At 38.1% G+C, this 20,338-nt stretch overlaps 2 protein-coding genes across 3 annotated transcripts in view; both read left to right on the forward strand.

Annotated features, from left to right (window-relative positions):
• Caprin1 (cell cycle associated protein 1) overlaps window positions 1–15,741 on the forward strand; it is a 41,877-nt gene extending 26,136 nt beyond the window's left edge. The window contains exons 10-19 of the mRNA XM_063227760.1: window positions 2,145–2,300; window positions 2,390–2,498; window positions 4,982–5,043; window positions 5,710–5,820; window positions 6,024–6,173; window positions 7,042–7,192; window positions 10,121–10,315; window positions 10,927–11,027; window positions 11,365–11,428; window positions 12,967–15,741. Coding sequence (XP_063083830.1) covers window positions 2,145–2,300; window positions 2,390–2,498; window positions 4,982–5,043; window positions 5,710–5,820; window positions 6,024–6,173; window positions 7,042–7,192; window positions 10,121–10,315; window positions 10,927–11,027; window positions 11,365–11,428; window positions 12,967–13,031 — 1,164 coding nt within the window. The 3' untranslated portion in view covers window positions 13,032–15,741. The remainder of the gene's footprint in view (window positions 1–2,144; window positions 2,301–2,389; window positions 2,499–4,981; window positions 5,044–5,709; window positions 5,821–6,023; window positions 6,174–7,041; window positions 7,193–10,120; window positions 10,316–10,926; window positions 11,028–11,364; window positions 11,429–12,966) is intronic.
• A 3,240-nt stretch (window positions 15,742–18,981) lies between these two features.
• Nat10 (N-acetyltransferase 10) overlaps window positions 18,982–20,338 on the forward strand; it is a 37,284-nt gene continuing 35,927 nt past the window's right edge. Inside the window, exon 1 of one of the 2 annotated variants that reach the window (XM_003463841.5) lies at window positions 18,982–19,137. The gene's annotated coding sequence lies outside the window, so the exon portion shown is untranslated. Of the gene's footprint in view, window positions 19,138–19,186; window positions 19,370–20,338 lie in introns of those variants that run through there. The other variant, XM_005000970.4, reaches the window with a different exon arrangement.

A 20,338-nucleotide genomic window follows, 5' to 3' on the forward strand; every position in this document is an offset into this window, starting at 1 on the left:
ATAATTTTTCTCCTTTGACTAAATGAAGGTTTTCTTTGGTATTATACTACCAAACTCATTATACAATAAAAGACTGTTGTATTTAAAAGATGATTTATTTATTCCTGTGGATGTATATTAGAATTTGCTGGTGGCTGATTTGATTATCAAAATTATTCATTGTTACCTATGGATTTTTTAAAGCATATTGGGTTGCTGTATAAAAGTTTGGGCTCTCAGGGGCTGGGGATTTAGCTCAGCGGCATAAGCGCCTGCCTTGCAAGCAGGCAGTCGTGAGTTCGATCCTTGGTACCGATAAAAACAAAAAAGACAAAAAAAAAAAAAAAGGAAAAAAAAAAAGTTTGGGCTCTCTAATAAATAGTCTTCACAGGGAATGTGTTGGGGTGTCATCTTGAACTCTCATTCTAATGCCATTTTTGGTACCAGGCTATAGATTTCTTCAGTGTTTTGTGGTGTCTCTCAGATTATATTAAGTCATTTTTCAGGTTCTCATTTCTAGTTCATTGACTTACTTAGTAGTTCCACTTTCTGACTGTCTCTGTTCATTTTCACAAATTAGCTTTGATTAATATACTTAGACTTCTCCTTAGTTGTGTTTTGCCTATAAAATATAGTTTAAAAAAGCCAGTGGTGGTGGCACGTGCCTGCAATTCTAGCATTTGGGAGGTTGAGGTAGGAGGCTTACAAGTTTGAGGCCTTTTGGCTACATAATGACTTTAAAGTCCAGGCTGGGGTATGTAGTAAGATCTGATTTCCAAAGAACAGAAAAGTCAAGTCTTACTAGTTGGTCTTACTAGCTTCTCCCATCCCCTATCCTCTGTCTGTCTTTTTGAGGCAGGGTCTCACTGCCGTTTAGGCTGGCACTGAGCTCATTTTGTAGTCTAGGCTGGTCTCAAACTTACCGTGATCCTGCTGCCTCAGCCTCCCAAGTGCTGAGATTATAGGCATGAACCACCAGGTTCCTCCAGCCTCTTTTAGGTGCCTGCCTTTGTGCCTCCAAAAAGTTTCAAGTTTTGGATAGTAGATTATTCGCTTTAAAAAATTATGCTGTCAGAATCCTCTTCAAAGGTAGTGTAATTGTCAGTAATTTTAGATCTGTTGAAATAGCAAAGTACATTATTGATAGACTGAGTAAAGAATTGGGCTATTACTCTAGAAAGGGATACTTAATACTGCTCATGAAACCATAGTAAGATATTGTACACTTGTCAAATAAATGCATTTCAGAAATATTACGTAATACACAGCAGAGGTATGGAAGTGAATTATTAGCATATTTGTTTTTTTGAAAGGTATGTGTTGTCTTAAAAGAAAAGGTTGAGAACTAAAATATAGTGCTTTGAGTTAAGGTATTAGCATTTTACACTTGAACTTAGCCAAAAGGCCGAGAAGCATTTTATTTGAGAGATGAGCATATTACTATATTGCTGATGTAGTTTGTTCTTAATGTCTTGTATGTAGGTCTTTCTGAAGGCTATCCATATGAAATTCCAGAAATTTCTGTAGTATCCTGAGGTTGACTGCAAAATAGGTTTGTCATGATAAACAACATTGTGATTTTTACCTTGGTGGCGTTTATAAAGGAGACAAGATAATGATTTGCTCAACCTCCATGATACGACTTTCCCAAACTTATATTTGATATAATAAACATTAGAATTCTCAAGCAAAGCTGGGATTTCTTTTTTAAAGAAAATCAGAAAATTCTTAGGGCTGGAAAGAAGACGAGAGCTTTGGTACTGGATGCAGTTGATCATAGGTTGGTAGCAAAAAAGGGAGAGAAAACCTAAATTTTGGTTGTAGTAGCGACCAGCACTTCTCAGTGTGAGCAGTCTACCAGGTGCTGAGATGAACATGTGTGTAACATGGAGAACATACAGATCCAGATACTGTAGAAGTTTAATGTAATAGCTAAAGCAAAATACATTATTTTTGGAAATAAGAGTAGGTTTTTCTTTGAAAGTAGAAAGTTACATAGTGATCCATTGGAATTTAAGAATACTACAGAAGTGTTGGCCTTGATCAGAATGCTCAGTTTGAGTAAGTTGTTGTAGCTGAGTAAAGCCTGTTCTGTAGTACATATGACGTGACTGGATGAGTGGAGCTCACGAACTCTGCCACCATCTTCTCTCCCTGCACCGTAGGTGGTCAATTCACTCCAGCAGCAACCTCAGGCTGCATCGCCTTCAGTACCGGAGCCCCACTCTTTGACTCCAGTGGCTCAGGCAGATCCCCTTGTGAGAAGACAGCGAGTACAAGATCTTATGGCACAAATGCAGGGGCCTTATAATTTCATACAGGTGGGTATATTTTAGTAAAATACTATAATGGAAGATTAAGTGTTTACCCTATTTGAGTTAACTACATTATACCCTGACTTTACTTGTAGGATTCAATGCTGGATTTTGAAAATCAAACTCTTGATCCTGCTATTGTATCTGCACAACCTATGAATCCAGCACAAAACATGGACATGCCTCAGCTGGTTTGCCCTCCTGGTTAGTAATGGTACTTTTATGTAAAGATAAAATGTAGGACCCATTAGTGCTTTCAGTTTTTACAGTTTGTGGAAATTTTTTTCCTTTTAAAGCTTGCTTGACTTTTAGTCTTGTCTTTTAATTTTTTAAGAATTGTTATTTGTTGATCTTACAGTGTGAATTGTAACTGTAGTTCCATAATTTTAAAAACTTTTGTTGGCTTGTAGACACAGGAAAATGCATGCAAATTGGGTGAATTTTCACATACTGAACACACTGGTATCCAGATCAAGAAATGGAACATCATTAGTACCCCAGAAACCTGTTGTCTTCCCTTTCAGTCACTAGTTACTGACTGAAGTCTCCCCTAACCCATGGTAACTACCCACTTCTTTGTTTATACCACTGTAGATAGGTTACTTGATTTTTGAAATTGGTTTAAATAAAGTTTTGTATGATTCTTTAAACTTCAAAACTAATTCTGGGAAGGAAGCCTGTAATCTCATTACTCAGGAGGCTAAGTCAAGGCTAGTCTGGGATCCATAGTCAAAACACGGAAGTGAGGGAGACCCCACAGAATTAACCTTAGGAGTGAAAATAATGGAGATGGCTTTCTCTGGATGCTTCTATCTTTCTAGGAGAATTTCTGAACATTTTATTCCCTGAATCAAAATGAGCCATAAAAATGTAGAGCAAGAGAACACTTAAAGGAAACAGGAAAGGAAAAAGTTGCAGTTTCAGCAACTTTTTGCCTTCTACCATTATTTGAAGGAGGAGCACTGAGTGGTGCCTTACACTGGGTTTTGTCCCTCTAATAAATTAAAGTATTAGCGATCTTGTGTTGCCATAGTTTTCCCCCAGTGTGTGTCCATGTTAGTGGCACCAAGTGCCATGTAACATTTAATTAATGTTGCATAGTCTTAAATGTTACAGACGAAGCTGTGGGCAAAAGCATGTTCAGTGACAGGATTAATTTGGTAAGGTAGTTAGTAACTCTGTAGAAAAGGGAGCTTGCATCTCTGTTACATCTTTACCCAGACTTAGAGAACAAAGGTCAAATATCACTGTTCTTTAATGTTCAGTTTTGGAACTTATCTCAGAGGATGGATACGTGTAGTTTTACAGGTGCTAAATTGTGCCAAGATAGACACTTGATGCAAGCTTTATGGCTATTTAGCTATTTTTGCATTTAGATAAAGCTGAGTCCTTTAGGCTCCAATAGGTGATTTCTAAATGAGTGATCAGTGATTCTGGATTTTGTTTTTTAGCCTCTTCTCTCTCTCTCTGTCTATGGGCCTGTCTTGTCTTGTTTTGTCTTGTCTTGTCTTGTCTTGTCCTGTCTTTTCCTCTCCCCTCTTCCCCCTCCCCTCCTTCCTTCCTTCATTCCTTCCTCCCTCTCCCTCTCCCTTTGCCTCTCCTTCTCCTTCCTCCCTCCCTTCCCCTTCCTTCTTTCCTTCCTTCTTGTACTAAGGATTGAGCCCAGGCCTTCAGACTGAGCTACACCAGTCCTTTTAAAACTTTTCTTCTTTTGACACAAGATCTTACTAGGTTGACTTGAACTTGTAATGTTCTACTCCTGCTTACCACAGTAGTGGGATTATAGTGCATCATCACATCCAACTATAGTTTGTATTTTTTATTATTTAACTATGGTTGTGGGGGGAGGCAGGTGAGAGAATGGTAACTGCTAAAAAGGTGCATATTAAAATATAAAATGCAGGCTTTTAAAAGGCATATTTATGTATTTTACTTTTTCCCCTATAGAAATATTCTGCCATTATATTAAAAGTTGATAATTTAACCAAGAACTTGAATGTGGGCAGTGCTACTTTTTTATACTGTTAAGTTCAAACTTAAGAGAACTGGACAGTGGGGGGAGACACTGTCTTTAAAAAATAAAAAGGACTAAGGATGTAATTCATTTATTGGGCCCCTGGGTTCAGTCCTCCTTACCACATCAAAACAAAACAAAATACAGGCGTAGTAGCAGACTCCTGTAGTCCTTGTAATTGGGAGACTGGGGCTCCAAGTATCAGGACAGTCTGGGTCTATATGTAGTGGGTTCAAGGCCAGCTTGAGTTATATAGTAGGACCCCATCTCAATAAAAAATATATCTAGTGCACCCTTCCCCCATAAAAGCTTTATGATAGACAACCATAATATTGAATCTTTGTTTTTTTCTGTGCCTCTTGGTTGATTCTTTCTCACTGATGTTTTACTTGCCCCTTATAAAATAGCAAATGAAAGGAAGTCTTTATTTTTTACTTTTTGGAGACAGTGTCTTGCTGTGTAGTCTGTGCTGTTCTTGAATTCAGCATGTAGTGCCTCAAATTTGTGGCAATCCTCCTGCCTCTGCCTCCCTAGGGCTGGGATTATAGATATGTGAAAAGATGCTTGCAATTGAGGATTTGGCCTTAGCAGTTTGCCCTAGCAACCACATAAAAGGTACTTAGGCATCTTTTAAGAAGTTTGATTATATATAATAATCTTGTCCATTTTGCAGTTCATTCTGAAGCTAGACTTGCCCAGCCTAATCAAGTTTCTGTACAGCCAGAAGCTACACAGGTAAGAGTGATAAGAATACTGTTTCGGTTTTTTTTTTAGGTTTGTTTTTTATTCCTCTTATGAACATCACATCTGCATTTCATTAGTGTTCAACTCTTCTGTTACACATCCATTGGCATTGGTAGTTACCAACCTTCAGGTTCCCACTGCAGTTATTTTTCTTTGATAACTGTGAATGGTTTTGTTACTACGTCTTATATTTATTTATTAAAATAAATTTATTATCAAAGAAGCTTTTAAATTGCAAGCTGAATTGAATCTTAGAAGACTTTTGAGACATAATTCTAAAATTTAGAGCAAGTTTTGCCCTCTTTGAAGCTAGGGGACTTCAAATTAAGAGTCAGGTTGGGTATATTTTTAACGTTAAAAGTATGTTAGAGCTGGGCATGGTGGTGCATGCCTGTAATCAAGAGACTGAGGTAGGAGGATCATTGTAAGTTCGAGACCAGCCTGGGCTACAAAGTGAGCTCAATGTCAGCTTGAACTGTCTCAAAAATACCACCCCCCCCAAAAAAAATAAAATTAATAAAAATAATATGTATTAGGTTGTGTAGTTTACAAGTGCTGAGAAAACATATAGGTATGTAAATTTCTTAGCACACTATATTAGGGTTGATTTATTTTGACTAACGTAGGGAGAACAAATCTTTGATTTCTTTTATCCAGGTTCCTTTGGTTTCATCCACAAGTGAGGGATACACAGCATCTCAACCCTTGTACCAGCCTTCGCATGCAACAGAGCAGCGGCCACAAAAGGAACCAATTGATCAGATTCAGGTAAGTTCTATTACCAGGCCATATAAACTTGATGAGTTGACTAATCTTATGCACTTACATGCATTGGGCAGAGGCACTTTGGGATTGATACACTGACCTCTGGATCTGTGTTTCATTTGTGAAGTAGTTGAAAGTAGTTGACCTTCTTAATCTACAAAAAGTTTTTACCACTAAAGTGCATCTATTTACTTACTTTTGTTTAGGCAACAATCTCTCTAAATGCAGACCAGACTACAGCATCCTCATCCCTTCCCGCTGCTTCTCAGCCTCAGGTATTCCAGGCTGGGACGAGCAAACCTTTACACAGCAGTGGAATCAATGTAAATGCAGCTCCATTCCAATCCATGCAAACGGTAAGCAAGTCAATTTAGATATTAAGTGCCTAATGTGTAAGTGAATCATGCCATATGCTCAATAAAGGGGTTTCATTTAAGGGAGTTTAGTCTGTATCTATTATAACTGTAGGGTATATTTAATTGAACTAAAATTCTGAATAGTAATAATCTTAAAAGTTGAGCCTTACAAGTTCTGTATACCTGCATCTTCTTATTTGATAGTTTTAGCCTTTTAACTTGATTAACAAAGTATAAATATACAAAAAGTAGATTAATGTCCACATAATTATAATCTAGATTTGACAGTTGATACTTTTCCTGTTTGTTTAATTGTTTGTTTTACTAAAATTTGGCAAAATAAGATTCAGATGTCATACTTCACCTTGGTTCATCAATAAATATCTTTAGAGAATTTCTAGAGAAGAGTAAAAACTGAACTGGATGTGATGGCGTAACACCTATAATCCCAGCACCCTGGGTTATATAGTGGTCAGCTTGAACTATAGAGTGAAACCTTGTCTCCAAAAAAGAAAAGAGAGAAATTGACCTGTGGAATACAGCTAAGTTAAGTGTTCAGAAGAATGTTGGGAGTTAATTTATTAAAATATTCTTTTCATTAAAATACCAATAAAAATGAGTTGAAATAATCAAATATTCAACTTAGTTTGTAGATTAAATTTCTGCTAGTGGTACTGCATCAGGAGATTGCATTTTGTTTACTTTGAGGTGCACTGAATATTTTTCTTGTGTCTTCTTATGATGTACATATGTGTTTGAGACTTCTGTGATCTTTACTTACAGTTGTGGGAAAGTTAGCATTGATATCTGCCATATTCAAAGCAGGGAAGCAAAGGAGGAGCTAATCATTCACTTCATTCACTCACAGGTGTTTAATATGAATGCCCCAGTCCCTCCTGTTAATGAACCAGAAACTTTAAAACAGCAAAACCAGTACCAGTCCAGTTACAACCAGAGCTTTTCCAGTCAACCTCACCAAGTGGAGCAGACAGAGCTCCAGCAAGAACAGCTTCAAACAGGTAGGAAAATTTATGTCACTTTGTTACCTGCTTTTTCTGTAGCACAGTTACCAACAGGCTCACCACAGGTGAGGGTGGTGGGGGATGGTTTTGTTAAAGCAGTAAGCTTTGGAAACCTTTTCACTGCTGACTATAGGTTAAATTAAAACAATACTGTCCTTTTGGAGGCCTTATTCCTTTTTTGTTTTGTTTTGGTCACTGAGCTTTTATAATATACCTATTTTATTGAAATAAAATTTGTTATACTTTTTACTTCCATTGTGACACACTTTTTAGTTGCTGATTGCTTAGAGCCTCTAGCATGGTAGCTTGCAATAAGTTATATGAAGTTTAGAAGCAGGGTTTCCTTTCTTCTTACTATACTGAGTTGTTTGGAACTGAGAATCGAAACTACTAATTTGTAGTAAAACTTTCAAATACATCTTTTTTGGTTGACTGTATAGTTTTTTGGAGGGAGTACTAGGGATTGAACTCGACTTTGAGCTTGCCAGGAAGCACTTTGTGTATGGTGTTTTGTGGAGTAGGTTCAAACAAAAATCCTTGATGAATAGGCTCATAATTTGGGTATGTCCTATGCCTGTCATACTAATGTAAGTAGAGATATTTTAGATTTCTGCTTTATAAAACAAGAAATACATGTTTAAGGCTTCGGTTAATGCCTTGGAATTAATTGACTCCACAACAAATCCTGTTGAATTCATAAGAGTTAGTTAATGCTCTTAATTCTACCAAACTAATTTTAAATGTGGTGACATTTTCTGTTTATTTTCTTGATAATACCTGGCTTAACACTATAGATTTTTCAGTAGGAAATTCTTACATATCACCTCTACTGAGTATGGAGATTAAATTAGCCATAGTCTGATAAAAGTGCTGCAATTATGCTGAATGATGAAATTGGGCTTCCATGACTACTTTATTGCTATATAGTCAAAAATTAGTTGTGGAGCAAGTACATTTGGAGCCTTTAGACAGAGTCTTGATGAACTTTATGTATGTGTGTATGTATGTGTTTGTTTATTTTTTGGTTTTTTGAGACATGGTCTCTCTATGTAGTTTAGACGGGCCTTGAATTCCTGCCTCAGCCGTCCCAGTCCTGGGATTACAGGTGTGCATCACCATGCTCAGCCAATATATTTAGTTTTAATTGACAGATCTGTATATATGTATCATACATAATTGATTTGAAATTTATATACATTGTAAAATGGCGAATTGAGCTAACAATGTATTATCTCCTGTATTTATCATTTATTAAAGAATAGGAATATAAAGTCTTCTCAATAAGGAGTTGGCTTCTTGTAGTAATTTCTGCACTTCTTACCGCTTTTCTTTGATGTTTGTGCACCAGTATCACCTCTCAGGAACCTCATTCAGCTCATTCTTGGTGACTCATTCATTTTACTTAATTGTCTTTCATTAGAACAAGGTATGTGTGCAAGTCTGTATATTGGCAGCTTACATGTCCCATGTGTCTAGGACATGGCACAAACAATAAGGAATTTTTTTAAAAAATAAAGACCATACCTTGTTTTATTTACATTTTTGGGGATGTAATCAAAGGTGCTTCGCAGAAACATTGTGCAGTGAGTGGTATTCTTGGTCAGTAAGTAGTTCAGAGGATCCATACCCCTTTTTCTCTTCTTTCCATATGCATTCTCTGAATTTTTTTAAATTGGAAAACAGCAGACTTTTTGAAGGGTGTAAAGTGGGTCAGTTATAGATTTTTTTCTTTTTTGTATCTTAGAGGGGGTAAAATTAAACACAACAAAACAGAACAACATAGGACATAAGAAAGCAATGTAAGAGATAAAAATTTCAGGTATAGATTTTCAAATGTCACAATTTTTCTCCTTCCTGTCCTAAAATGAGGGATATTTTGGCAGGCTAGCAACTACTCACTGTTTTCCTGGGTGAGGGCTTTTATTATGTTACATTCCTCACCTTTCAAAGGTACTTAAGAGAAGCCTGTGTTGCCTCTTCTGTGAATTTTAACCATTGTAGTTAATACTAGAAATGCACCTTGGTATTTAATTTTTCAGTTTCTGTATTTCAGAATTCTCCTTATTTTATAAGGGGATGAGTATATATTCAAGTCTTCTGTGTACCTTGCTTCCAACTGGATTGAATGCCGATTGAATAAACTGGCCATACTTGTCATTTTGTAATCTTTGAGATGATGTTAGGCATTGAGAAGTACAAGTTGGAAGGCTTCTGTTGAGTTAGCTATGTAATTGATGGTGAGATCTGTCATGTAATTTCTTGGCTATGATACAGTAAATAACAAGGGAAATTTAAGACAAGAAACAACACTGAGGAGCTTTATAGTAAAAAGTAATTAAATGGCACAAAATGGTAATTGTACTGTTTCAGCATATAAATCTTTTGATTTACTGTGGCTCCCCTGTGCTAAAAAGTAGGTGCCTTTCATATGTTAATAGTATATAGTTTTACTTAGGGATGGTGTCATGCTTCTCTAGTCACAGCACCCAAGAGTCTGAAGCAGGAGAATCCTTGCAAATTTGTGACCAGCCTGGACTACATAGTGAGTTCAAGGCCAGTCTGTACTACAAGGTGAGACCCCTGCCCACCCAACCAAATGTGTGGGTAGATAGCTAGCTAGGTAGGTACAGATATATTTTTAAAATCACTTGTTTGGAAACAGTTGTGTACCCTTCTGTCAAAAGTTTAGAATTATTGTAGGAAATTTTACTTTTCTTGGCTTACTCTATGGGTAGCTGAAAAACAAGGACTTCATTAATAAGTAGTCTTCCCTATTGTTGGTGTGCAGATTTATTTAAAGACATACTTAAACTTTGAGAAGACTGTAGGAGATACTCCTTAAACTAGAAAGCATGTGGGAGGACAACTGATACTGAGCTGTTACATGTATATGCCTGTGTGTACAATGTTTGTACTTTCTTACAGTGGTTGGCACTTACCATGGTTCTCAGGACCAACCCCATCAAGTGACTGGTAACCACCAGCAGCCTCCTCAGCAGAATACTGGATTTCCACGTAGCAGTCAGCCTTATTATAATAGTCGTGGTGTGTCCCGTGGAGGTTCCCGTGGCGCTAGAGGCTTGATGAATGGATACCGGGGCCCTGCCAATGGATTCAGAGGTAAAAATTTGTTTCAGGTTCTTTCTACTTTATGAAACAGATGGAAATGCGTCATGATTTTGGGGAAGGGTGTGTTAGTGTCTTTATGTGGAATTTAAATAGGTCAGGATCAGGTGTGGTAGTGCATGCCTGTAATCCTAGCTCTCAGCAGAGGCAGGAGGATTGCCATGAGTTCAAGGCCATCTTGTGCTACATAGTGAGTTCAAAGCTACCTTGAATTACATAGCAACACCCTGTCTCAAAAGAAAAAAAAATTTTTTTAGCTATATTTAGGTACATTTTTTTTCTTTAAATGACAAAAATGGGCGGTGTTTTTGGGTTTTTGTTGTATCATTGTCAGGCTTCTGAGTGATCATTGTGTTTTGCATATTAGCAGAGCTAATGGGATTTTTTTGCTCCTTTGTTATTGTGTGTATGTGTGTGTTCATAGATGTGGACGTTAAGTTAGCACTTACAGGTTATTTACAAACAGGTTGGATCAGGATAGGAAATTAGAAAGTAGCATAATAATTAGCATAGCTTTCAATTTTTCTAATTCTTCCTTTTCTCATTAATAAGAAAAATTCTTTGTGAAGAACAGAAAATTACTATTTTTTTGTCTTAAATTTCAGGAGGATATGATGGTTATCGCCCTTCATTCTCTAACACTCCAAACAGTGGTTATACACAGTCTCAGTTCAGTGCTCCCCGGGACTACTCTGGCTATCAGCGGGTAGGTAAATGTGATGGGTCTCAGAAACTAAGTAATTTGGAGTTCCATCATATCCAAGCTACTTTGTTACAGAAAATGATGACTTGCTTTTCTTTGTGTAGTCCATATAGATTAAAAAGTGTTAAAAAACAATGATTTTCATGAGCAGGTATATTTAGCTTACTAAATGTGCTTGCATATAATAGAAGTGTAGTAACTGTGGAATAGCTTTGTGAAATGTCTAAAAGAAAAATTCTGTGTTCTGGAAGTGTTAAACTGTAAGAATAGCAATAGATGGAAAGCATTATATAGAATTGTGCCCTTCCTTGCTTACAGTACTAACTAGCTTGTTTTTTAGGATGGATATCAGCAGAATTTCAAGCGAGGCTCTGGGCAGAGTGGACCACGGGGAGCCCCACGAGGTAATATTTTGTGGTGGTGATCCTAGCTGGATCTGTTCTGGCCTTGGAAGAGCTGTTCATAGTCTGTATGTAGGTTACATGTTAGGAATACACTGACCTTTCCAGACCTGTTGCTAGGCATTAAATGAAATGCTGTGTTTCTAAAACTTAGTCTGAAATCCAAATTTTAATTTTTGAATGACTTGCCCTGTTACTATATAAACTTGTCTTGAAAACTAGAACATTTTCTCTTCCTTGGAAAAAGTGTTTTTCCAGCTGGAAATTATTTTTTAGGTCCTAAAACCTGCTAAATGTTTTTAGGAAGTTACTTACTGAAACATTTTTGTAAGACATTTTTTGGAGTAAGATTGAGCATTTATATAAATTTATTATTCCTCTTTCATTTTTGAAACATGCATATTATATTTTAGAACCAGTAACCCTTGAATGGCCAGACAAACCATAGTTACATTTAGAGAACCATTTAGAAATAATAGAACTCATTGAAATTATACTGCCTTTTGGGCCACTATTAAGTGATCTAAATATCAAATTATTTCAGACTTTTAAACAAAAACCCTCAAATTCTTTCTTATTGAATTATGTTTAAAAATTACAGATTTAAAGAATTTTCTTTCCATTTTTGTCTTTTATCATTGGCAAATGACTTGCTATATGGTCAGAAGGTTTACTTGTTTAATAATTAGAGCTAGCATTTCATATAATGCGAGGTTCTAAATGGTTCTCTGATTTGAGAGAGGCTAAAAAATTGACTAAGTTTCCTCTAGTTATTGGCCATACCATGTGTAAAATGTATATTGAGGAAATAACAAAGTAATTTGATTTGAATGCTAGTGTCAATTGGCCGACAAAAAGGTGCATTTAAAAAAAAATCACTTGGGAATTACTGACTTGACCAGAAGTGTCAAAGGTTATTTGCATGTGAATGTGGGTTTTGTTCTTCTTTCCCACCTTGTAGCATATTCTATGAAAGTTGAGTTAACTAGTAGCTTAAATCTGTTTTAACAGCATGTAAAAAGTTATTTTATCTGTTATAAGTCATTATAAAATTTTGAATGTTATGTAGTTTAGTTTTTAACAGTTTAGATAACAAGGTCTGTTTTCATTCTGGTGCTTTTATTAATTTTGATAGTAATGATGTTACTTACTACTGAAATGTAAGCTAGAGTGTACGCTAGAATGTAAGCTCCGTGAGAGCAGGTACCTTGTCTGTCTTCACTGCTGTATCTATGCCCAACGCCTGATGACAGTGCCTGGCATATAGTAGGCACTCAATAAATACTTGTTGAATGAATGAATGAATGAGTACTGGTGGAATACTCCATTAGCTCTACTCTTCTTTTAGCTAGAGAACATAAGCAAATTTACGCATGGCAACTTCCAGGAAGGGTGAAACTTGAACACTGAAGAATTGACCTCTTAAACCTAATAATGTGACAAACTCTGTCCACATGCTTCTTGACTTCAGATGAAAATCTACTTGAAGGCCAAACAAACAGTATTTGAAAGAAAAATCAAATGCCATTTTTGTCTTCTAGGTCGTGGAGGGCCCCCAAGACCCAACAGAGGAATGCCGCAAATGAACACTCAGCAAGTGAATTAATCTGAGTCACAGGATTATGTTTAATCGCCAAAAACACACTGGCCAGTGTACCATAATATGTTACCAGAAGAGTTATTATCTATTTGTTCTCCCTTTCAGGAAATTTATTGTAAAGGGACTGTTTTCATCCCATAAAGACAGGACTACAATTGTCAGCTTTATATTACCTGGATATGGAAGGAAACTATTTTTACTCTGCATGTTCTGTCCTAAGCGTCATCTTGAGCCTTGCACATGATACTCAGATTCCTCACCCTTGCTTAGGAGTAAAACATAATATACTTCATGGGGTGATAATATCTCCATAGTTATTTGAAGTGGCTTGAACAAAAGCAAGTCTGACTCTTGGACATTGGACAAAATCTACAAGTCAGCCTTAGAGTTTTTTAATGGCAATTGACAGATATTTTCCTTGAGAGGAAGATGGAAGGAGTGGAGTGTGGTTTGGTAAAACAACTGCATTTCACAGCTTTTCCAGTTAAATTGGAGCACTAAACATTTAGAGGTGTACCAAATTATGCATGATTCCTTAATCACACATGGAAGGCTGGCTACCAGCTCTTCCACAGCACTGTTCATCTGGCCAAATGACTGTGATTAAAAACACATGTAAATTGCTTTTTAACAGCTGTTAACTGTAAGACAAAGCCAAAATGCAAATTAGGCTTTGATTGGCACTTTTTGAAAAATATGCAACATAATGGGAAATAATCTCAATGGGCCACTTCTGTACTTAATGTGAATTATTTAGATACCTTTTGAACACTTCTTATTAACCGTTTCTTTTAGACGATGACTATTATAAGGATTGGTACTTTATATCAGTCTTTATGACATGTACATTGTCATCACTGATCCTTGGATCTTGCTGTATTGTTACCTAAATTGGTACAGATATTGATGGAAGTCTCTAATGGATAATGATAACACTCTTGGTCACGTTTTTCTTGCAGCTTGAAAGTTCTTAAAAGTAAGAAGATACCAAACGCCTGCTGCTACCACCCTTTTAAATTGCTATCTTTTGAAAAGCACCAGTATGTGTTTTAGATTGATTTCCCTGTTTTAGGGAAGTGACAGTCAGTAACTTCAGTCCTGATGGTATTAGCAAAACAAATAAAACATGTGTATAAAAATTGTATCTTGAAACACTGGTGTTCAACAGCTAGCAGCTTATGTGATTTGCCCCCATGCATTGTTAGTGTCACAAGTTTTATGATTGTCTCCAGCAGCTGTTCTGTAGTATTTGCGCTCATCGTTTGTCTACTTCAACCCGAATTGGCTTCTCCTTTTCTCATGGAGGCATTTATGTTCAAAGTGGTGATTTCTTTCCGTAGATGCATAGGGAGAGTCTCAAGTTTGATGGAGATAGACAGCTCAGTAGTAACTTAGCCATATGTACTATGTTGGAATTTGTGCTAGCAGTTTGAGCACTAGTTCTGTGTGCCTCTGAACTCAATGCTGCTTGTTTGTCCCATACCACTTTGACTTTATGGAGAATTAATCCCATCTATTAAGCAAAGGCTACTAAGTTAATGGTATTCTCTGTGCAGAAATTAAAATTTTTATTTTTAGCCTTTAGCTAAGGAAATTGTCCAGTAGGTACTCGGTTACTTAAAAACCAAACCAAACCAAATCAAGCCAAAACTATTCATCCTTAGACAACTGGAGTTTTTGCTGGTTTTGTAACCTACTAAAATGGATAGGCTGTTGAACATTCCACATTCAAAAGTTTTGTAGGGTGGTGGGTAATGGGGAAGCCTCAATGTTTATTTTAAAATAAATAAAATAAATTCTTGACTTTTCTCATGTGTGGTTGTGGTACATCATATCGAAAGCGTAAAGTGTTTACTTTTGTAAATGAAAAATTCTTTTGCTAGCACCTCCCCTTGTGTGCTTCGATTTCATCTGCCTGCGATGTACCACAACCATATGTAAGCTGTATTTTAGCGGGGTGAATAAACATTCATGGTTTATTGGAATACCCCAGATAACGTGTGCTTACAGTCCTATAGAAAACTAAATTTGTTATCTGTGTAGAAAATCTTTTCATGACATTTAGAAATCTAAACGAAATAAGTTTTTGTGTTTGTTTTTTACAACAGTCAGTGTGAATCAGTTGGAGAGAGACGGGCTGAGAGATACGCTTTTTGGGTTTCAAACTTCTATGCATTGCACAGATGAGACTGTAAAGGTGTTTGTAGTTTTATTACTTCCATGTCTTAAGAGTTGTTTCTTTTTTAAATACCATAACTTTGTGGGGGGCATTCTACATAAACTTATTATGTCTTAATTCTGATCATATTTTTAAAGAAATACCTCATTATTGGACAGAACTTTTGAAAAAGACCCATCAAGATCAGAATCTTGGTACTCAGTATTTTGTGTAATACTTGAATCCTTGTCTTAGGTGCATGAAGCCTTTTGTTGGGTCAAATGTGTAATTTAGCAGAGTTACAAGGAATGATGGCTCCGTATGGGACTGTAGCCTCTTGGGATAGTGAGACAACATATAAAATACTTTCGTACATGCACAGTATCCGTCACCTCACGTGGATAATGAAACTTTAAAACATCTTCAGTAAAGGGAGAATATTAATGATTACCTTGGTCAGGGCGGTTTTGTTTCTAGATCCTAATATTCCTAAAAATATGCAAGATTTTTTTCTGATCAATGTATCTTGATATTAAAATGATTGTTCAGTGTTTTTAATCAGTTAACTTCTATCAGTTCTTTTGTCTCCTTATACATACAGCTCTGTGTAGGAGACTTGCCACTCAGAAGACACATGAGAATGTGTGCTTGTTGTCAGGCTCATTCACTGAGGTGCTAAGTTGATAACCAGTGTGAATATCGAAGGTTTAGTAATTGAGCAGTGAGCTTCCTCTGCTATAGGAAATTTGTCATATTTTTAGTGATACATCTAATTAGTGGAAATGAGATACAGGTGAATCCATATAATTCACTTCAACTTTAAGCTCCCAGCTCTGTTCCACTTGAGTTTTTACTAAGCAGTTTTAGCATTTACTAGGACTCCCTTAATAAAGAGTCAGCGTTGCCCTTGAGCTTGTCCTTTTTATGGAGATAAATGGGAGAAAGAACTCTAGGTGGGGGATGGAATGTGAATTGGTAAAAGTTTATTACTATACCTTTTCCCACTTTGAATTCTTAAAAAAATACTGGAAAAGACAAGTAAATATTTTAAATTACATTAGGTTAAACTATATGAAAACTTGATTCCTCATTGTTTTTGAGTGAAGCCTGCTCTGGTTGTATGTCACCCACCAAAGCTCTTAAGTGAAGAAGTGTTCCTTAAGAAAAAAAAAAAAAAAGATCTGTCTGGTTCTGCTGATGAGGCAGCTAGACTACTTACGCTCTCTCAATCTGTAGCCCTGCTAATAGCCTCCTTGAACAAGCCATTCTGAAGCCTCAGTTCTCCATGCAGCAGCCTAGATCTTTGAATGCAGACAATGAAAGACCAGTAGTTTGTACCTGATTGTGTAAATACTTCTTAACATATTTACTTACTAGCTTTCAGTAAGTATTCTGTGTACATTAGGGAGACACTTAGCCACTGAACTAAGGCTTTATTCAGAAAATTTGGTAATCCTTGTCAGGCACCCTACCAGACCCTAGGTTAGAAAAATTACTGTTTCAAAGATGCTAACGTGAGTGTGGTAAAGGCATGATAGAACAGTGAGGTTTTCTGTAGATGAAGGAGTATGACTGGTAAGTGACCCAATCCGACTGATGGAGTGCCGAAAGGGATAGTTGAGCCAACACTTGGACAAAGAGTAGTTACCTAGACAAGTGGGAAAAGCTATCCAAAAGTCCAGACCCCAATGACTGCGAATGGAGTCTGACTTAAGTGGGAAGAGCTAAGGATTAGCAGGCCAGGAAAGATGGTATGATTGTTTATCACAGCTAAGAGAGGCTGAGGCAGGAGGATCACAAGATTGCCAATGTGGATAACTAATAGATCCCACCTCAGAAGTTGGGGAAGGTTCTTGAGGCTATATACTAAAGTGATAATGCTTGCCTAGCATGCACAAGGCCCTGGGTTCAGGTCTCAAGTCCACAAAACAATAAGGACAGTAGATAAGGATAGAGAAATGGGTCAAGGCTACTGTATTCAGCTTTATAGTTAAAATGCCATGTGAAATTATTTTCCAATTTTTGGTACCAGGAATTGAGCTCTAGACCTGTGTTTGCTGGGCAGGCACTGTGCCACTGAGCCATATCCCCGAACCTTCAGTGGAAGTTCTTTTAAGGTTTTAAGTTGACTGCTGTTATTCAGGATAGAAATGATGAGTCACCTAGTAAGTTTGTCATTTAAAAGACACATTACAATGTTGAGGAAATGTATGGGCCAGGAGATGTAGGAGGTACATTTGGTTGGAATAGCCTCCCTTTTCCTTTTGAGAAATGACAGCAACATAAAATTAAGATGTGGGGCGATACTGGTAAGTGTATTCCACAGATTCCCTGTCTAGCAGTCTATTGTTGAGTATCTTTCGATGTCTTCTGCAGGTCTTAAACAGATTTCCATCACCAGCTATACTCTCCACCGGGTGATTGATTCAGTTTCATAATTTTGACTGTAGTATTTCAGTCACTCCTAAGTATTTGTAGTTCTCCAGACGCTCAACACTCAACTTGTACTATCTTGATTTGTGTGTCAGGTACTCCCAGATCTACCTCATTATCGTAGCTGCTGCTTTCTGTTGATTCAGCTGCGCAGATCTGTTGGGGTCTTACTCTACTATGAAAGTTTCTTGAGTCATCTAGTGCTCAGGACTGCCACCACTACCACTCTATAACAAAGTAGCTTATGATAGTTCTCCTATCATAAGGAGAACTCTTTTTGTTTGTACTCTTTCCTTCCTGTGGTCCAGTTTCTGTACAGCAGCCAGTATGAACTTTTCAGCACCAACTGGATCTTGTAGTTCCTGTCTCCAAACTCCAGTGGTTCTCCTTAACTAAAATTAAATTGTAAATATGGTCTACATTTCCAGTATTCGGGTTATTTTCCTATTGATTTTTCATTTGCTGAACATACCTTAGTTACACTGGCTGCTTTGCTTAGCTTTTTCCCACGTCAGGGCTGTGTACATTTTCAATATGGATGGGCTGCCATATTTTCAGTGGTTTGTCCAAGTTTAAGTCTCCTTAAAAGTGGTCACCACATGAGGACTTCTAAAAGTGACTCGGGTCACTTTTTAAAAATACCATTTAGAACTTTAAGCTGCAAAACATTTTGTTCAATGAATTAAAAGACGTTTTTGGGAAGATAGCTAAGTGTTGCTGAGTATATTGAAATTGAAAGTAGGGAAGTTTAAATGAGTTCGGTCTCGAACACTGACTTTGTGATACCAAGAAGAAATAAGCAACTGTACATACTTGGAAGTTAGCTCTGGAGCCCAAGAGTTAGCCCCTGTAGCCTGAAGCTGGGGAGTAGTAAAAAAGCACACCCCCAAGATTAGTTTTCTGAAGATTTAGAATACGGCCAAGGGGAGCTTGCAAAGCATAGCAGTTCGTGGGTAGAAGTAGCACAAAATACAAGGTCAATACTGCGGGCTGGAGGGTCAAGCGAGATGAATAAAACAGGTCGGGTGGCCAAATTTTCTCGTGTTTAAGACTCACAGGGGTCGGTATAGTACAAAGGTGTAGAGCCGTCGTCACTCGGAGAACCAGAGCAACAGAACCGTGGGAAACCGTGTACCGCCCCGCATCCGTGAGGTCACCACCAGCGGTGGTGCGTACTTTCAGGCTTAATTTGCCCTGCTAATCGGTGTATCGCCGTAACTCGGCAACCAAAAACTCGCGGTGGCGGGGTAGCTCCGCCTCCCGGGTGTCTGACGTCATCAATCGGAGACGGCTTTCATGAAGGTCCCACGCCGCTTGTTGCCGCTGAGCATTTATGGATCCATGCACGCGCTGTCTGTCTGCGCCTGAGCGGAAGTCAGCGGCGGCGCGGGGGTGAATTGCGAGAGCCGGCGGTCAGGCAATCGCTGGGGACAGCCTGCTGTTCCTTCCGCTTTTGGAGTTCGGTGGCCCCACGTGCTTCCGTTTAGCTGCAGGTTGGGATCCGCGAGGCTCCAGCCACAGGTACCCGTTGCGGGAGTACTAGGGATGAGTGCTGAAGTGCCATCGCGACCCTCCGAGGCTGGCAGAGGGATTGGCTTGGGGACTAAGCTCTGCCTCCAGGTCGCTGTTCTGTCCCACGCCGACCCCCAACGCCTCGCTGAGCAAAATTGCCCCTTTACCGAGAAGCCAGTTCTCTGGGAAGTGCTTCTCGAGGGCTTTGGGGGTGTTGCGTAGATGTGTCCTTACTTTCCAGGTACCTATATCAGGAAGGGTCGTGAAGATTGGGTAGATCACACGCTTGCTTTCTGCGGAAGGGCCCACAGCTCCTAGTCACTGTGTTAGGCTTTGAACGGAGACAGAGATCCTAGATCTTCTCGCGCTTTTTTTTTTTTAATTGGTGTATGTTCGCGATACATAATAATTACATTCGTGAGCCAGGCTTGATGGCGCACGCACGTAATCCCAGCACTCGGAAGGCCGGGGCAGGAGGGTCGCCGCGAGTTCAAGGCTCGCCTGAGCTATAAAAGTGAGCTCAAGGCCAGCCTGAACTCCATAGTGAGACCTTGCCTCAAAAAGACCCCTCAAAAATTATATGCGTTTTGGGAAATATTTTGATTATTTGGGTGCTGTTTCTCCCCTTAAGAAAGTTTTTTTTTTTTCTTCTTTTTTGCTGTATTTGGGTTGTGGGCATGCTAGGCCATTACTGTCATTGAGCTGCATCCTTAGCACCCTTTCGCATTTCTAAGTAATTCACCGTGCACATTCATTTATATTCTTTATTCCGCAGCCACATTCAGGATTTCGTTTAGTTTGACAGTGTACCTAATTGTGCCTAGCACTAGGGGCTGTGTGTAGCTAGACGAATAAATGAGTGAATGAAGAAGAAGCATCTTTTAAAAATAAGCATCTTTTCTATTGTTTCAAATAAGTTTTTGATGGCAACCTCAGTCCACCATAATCGCAGACCTTAATCAGAGTTCATACTATAGTTGTTATTTTTACAACTAGTTTCATCTGTATGGAATTGTCCCTCATCTCTTTCCCTTAGCTTCTTGAAGGAGAACAAAAGCTTGAAGGTAGGGGCCTTATCTAGTACTTATGGGGGTTCTACAGTAAGTATAATGAAAAGCAATCAGTGATTAGTTGTTGGTTGATTTTTGTGGGGTCTCTGTGTGTGGCAGTGTAGGGCCCAGGAACTGAGCTGGTTGGCAAACAGGAAAGA

This window comes from Cavia porcellus, unplaced genomic scaffold (assembly GCF_034190915.1).
Source record: "Cavia porcellus strain 051 isolate PalLab524CR breed Dunkin Hartley unplaced genomic scaffold, mCavPor4.1 scaffold_17, whole genome shotgun sequence".
NCBI lineage: Eukaryota > Metazoa > Chordata > Mammalia > Rodentia > Caviidae > Cavia > Cavia porcellus.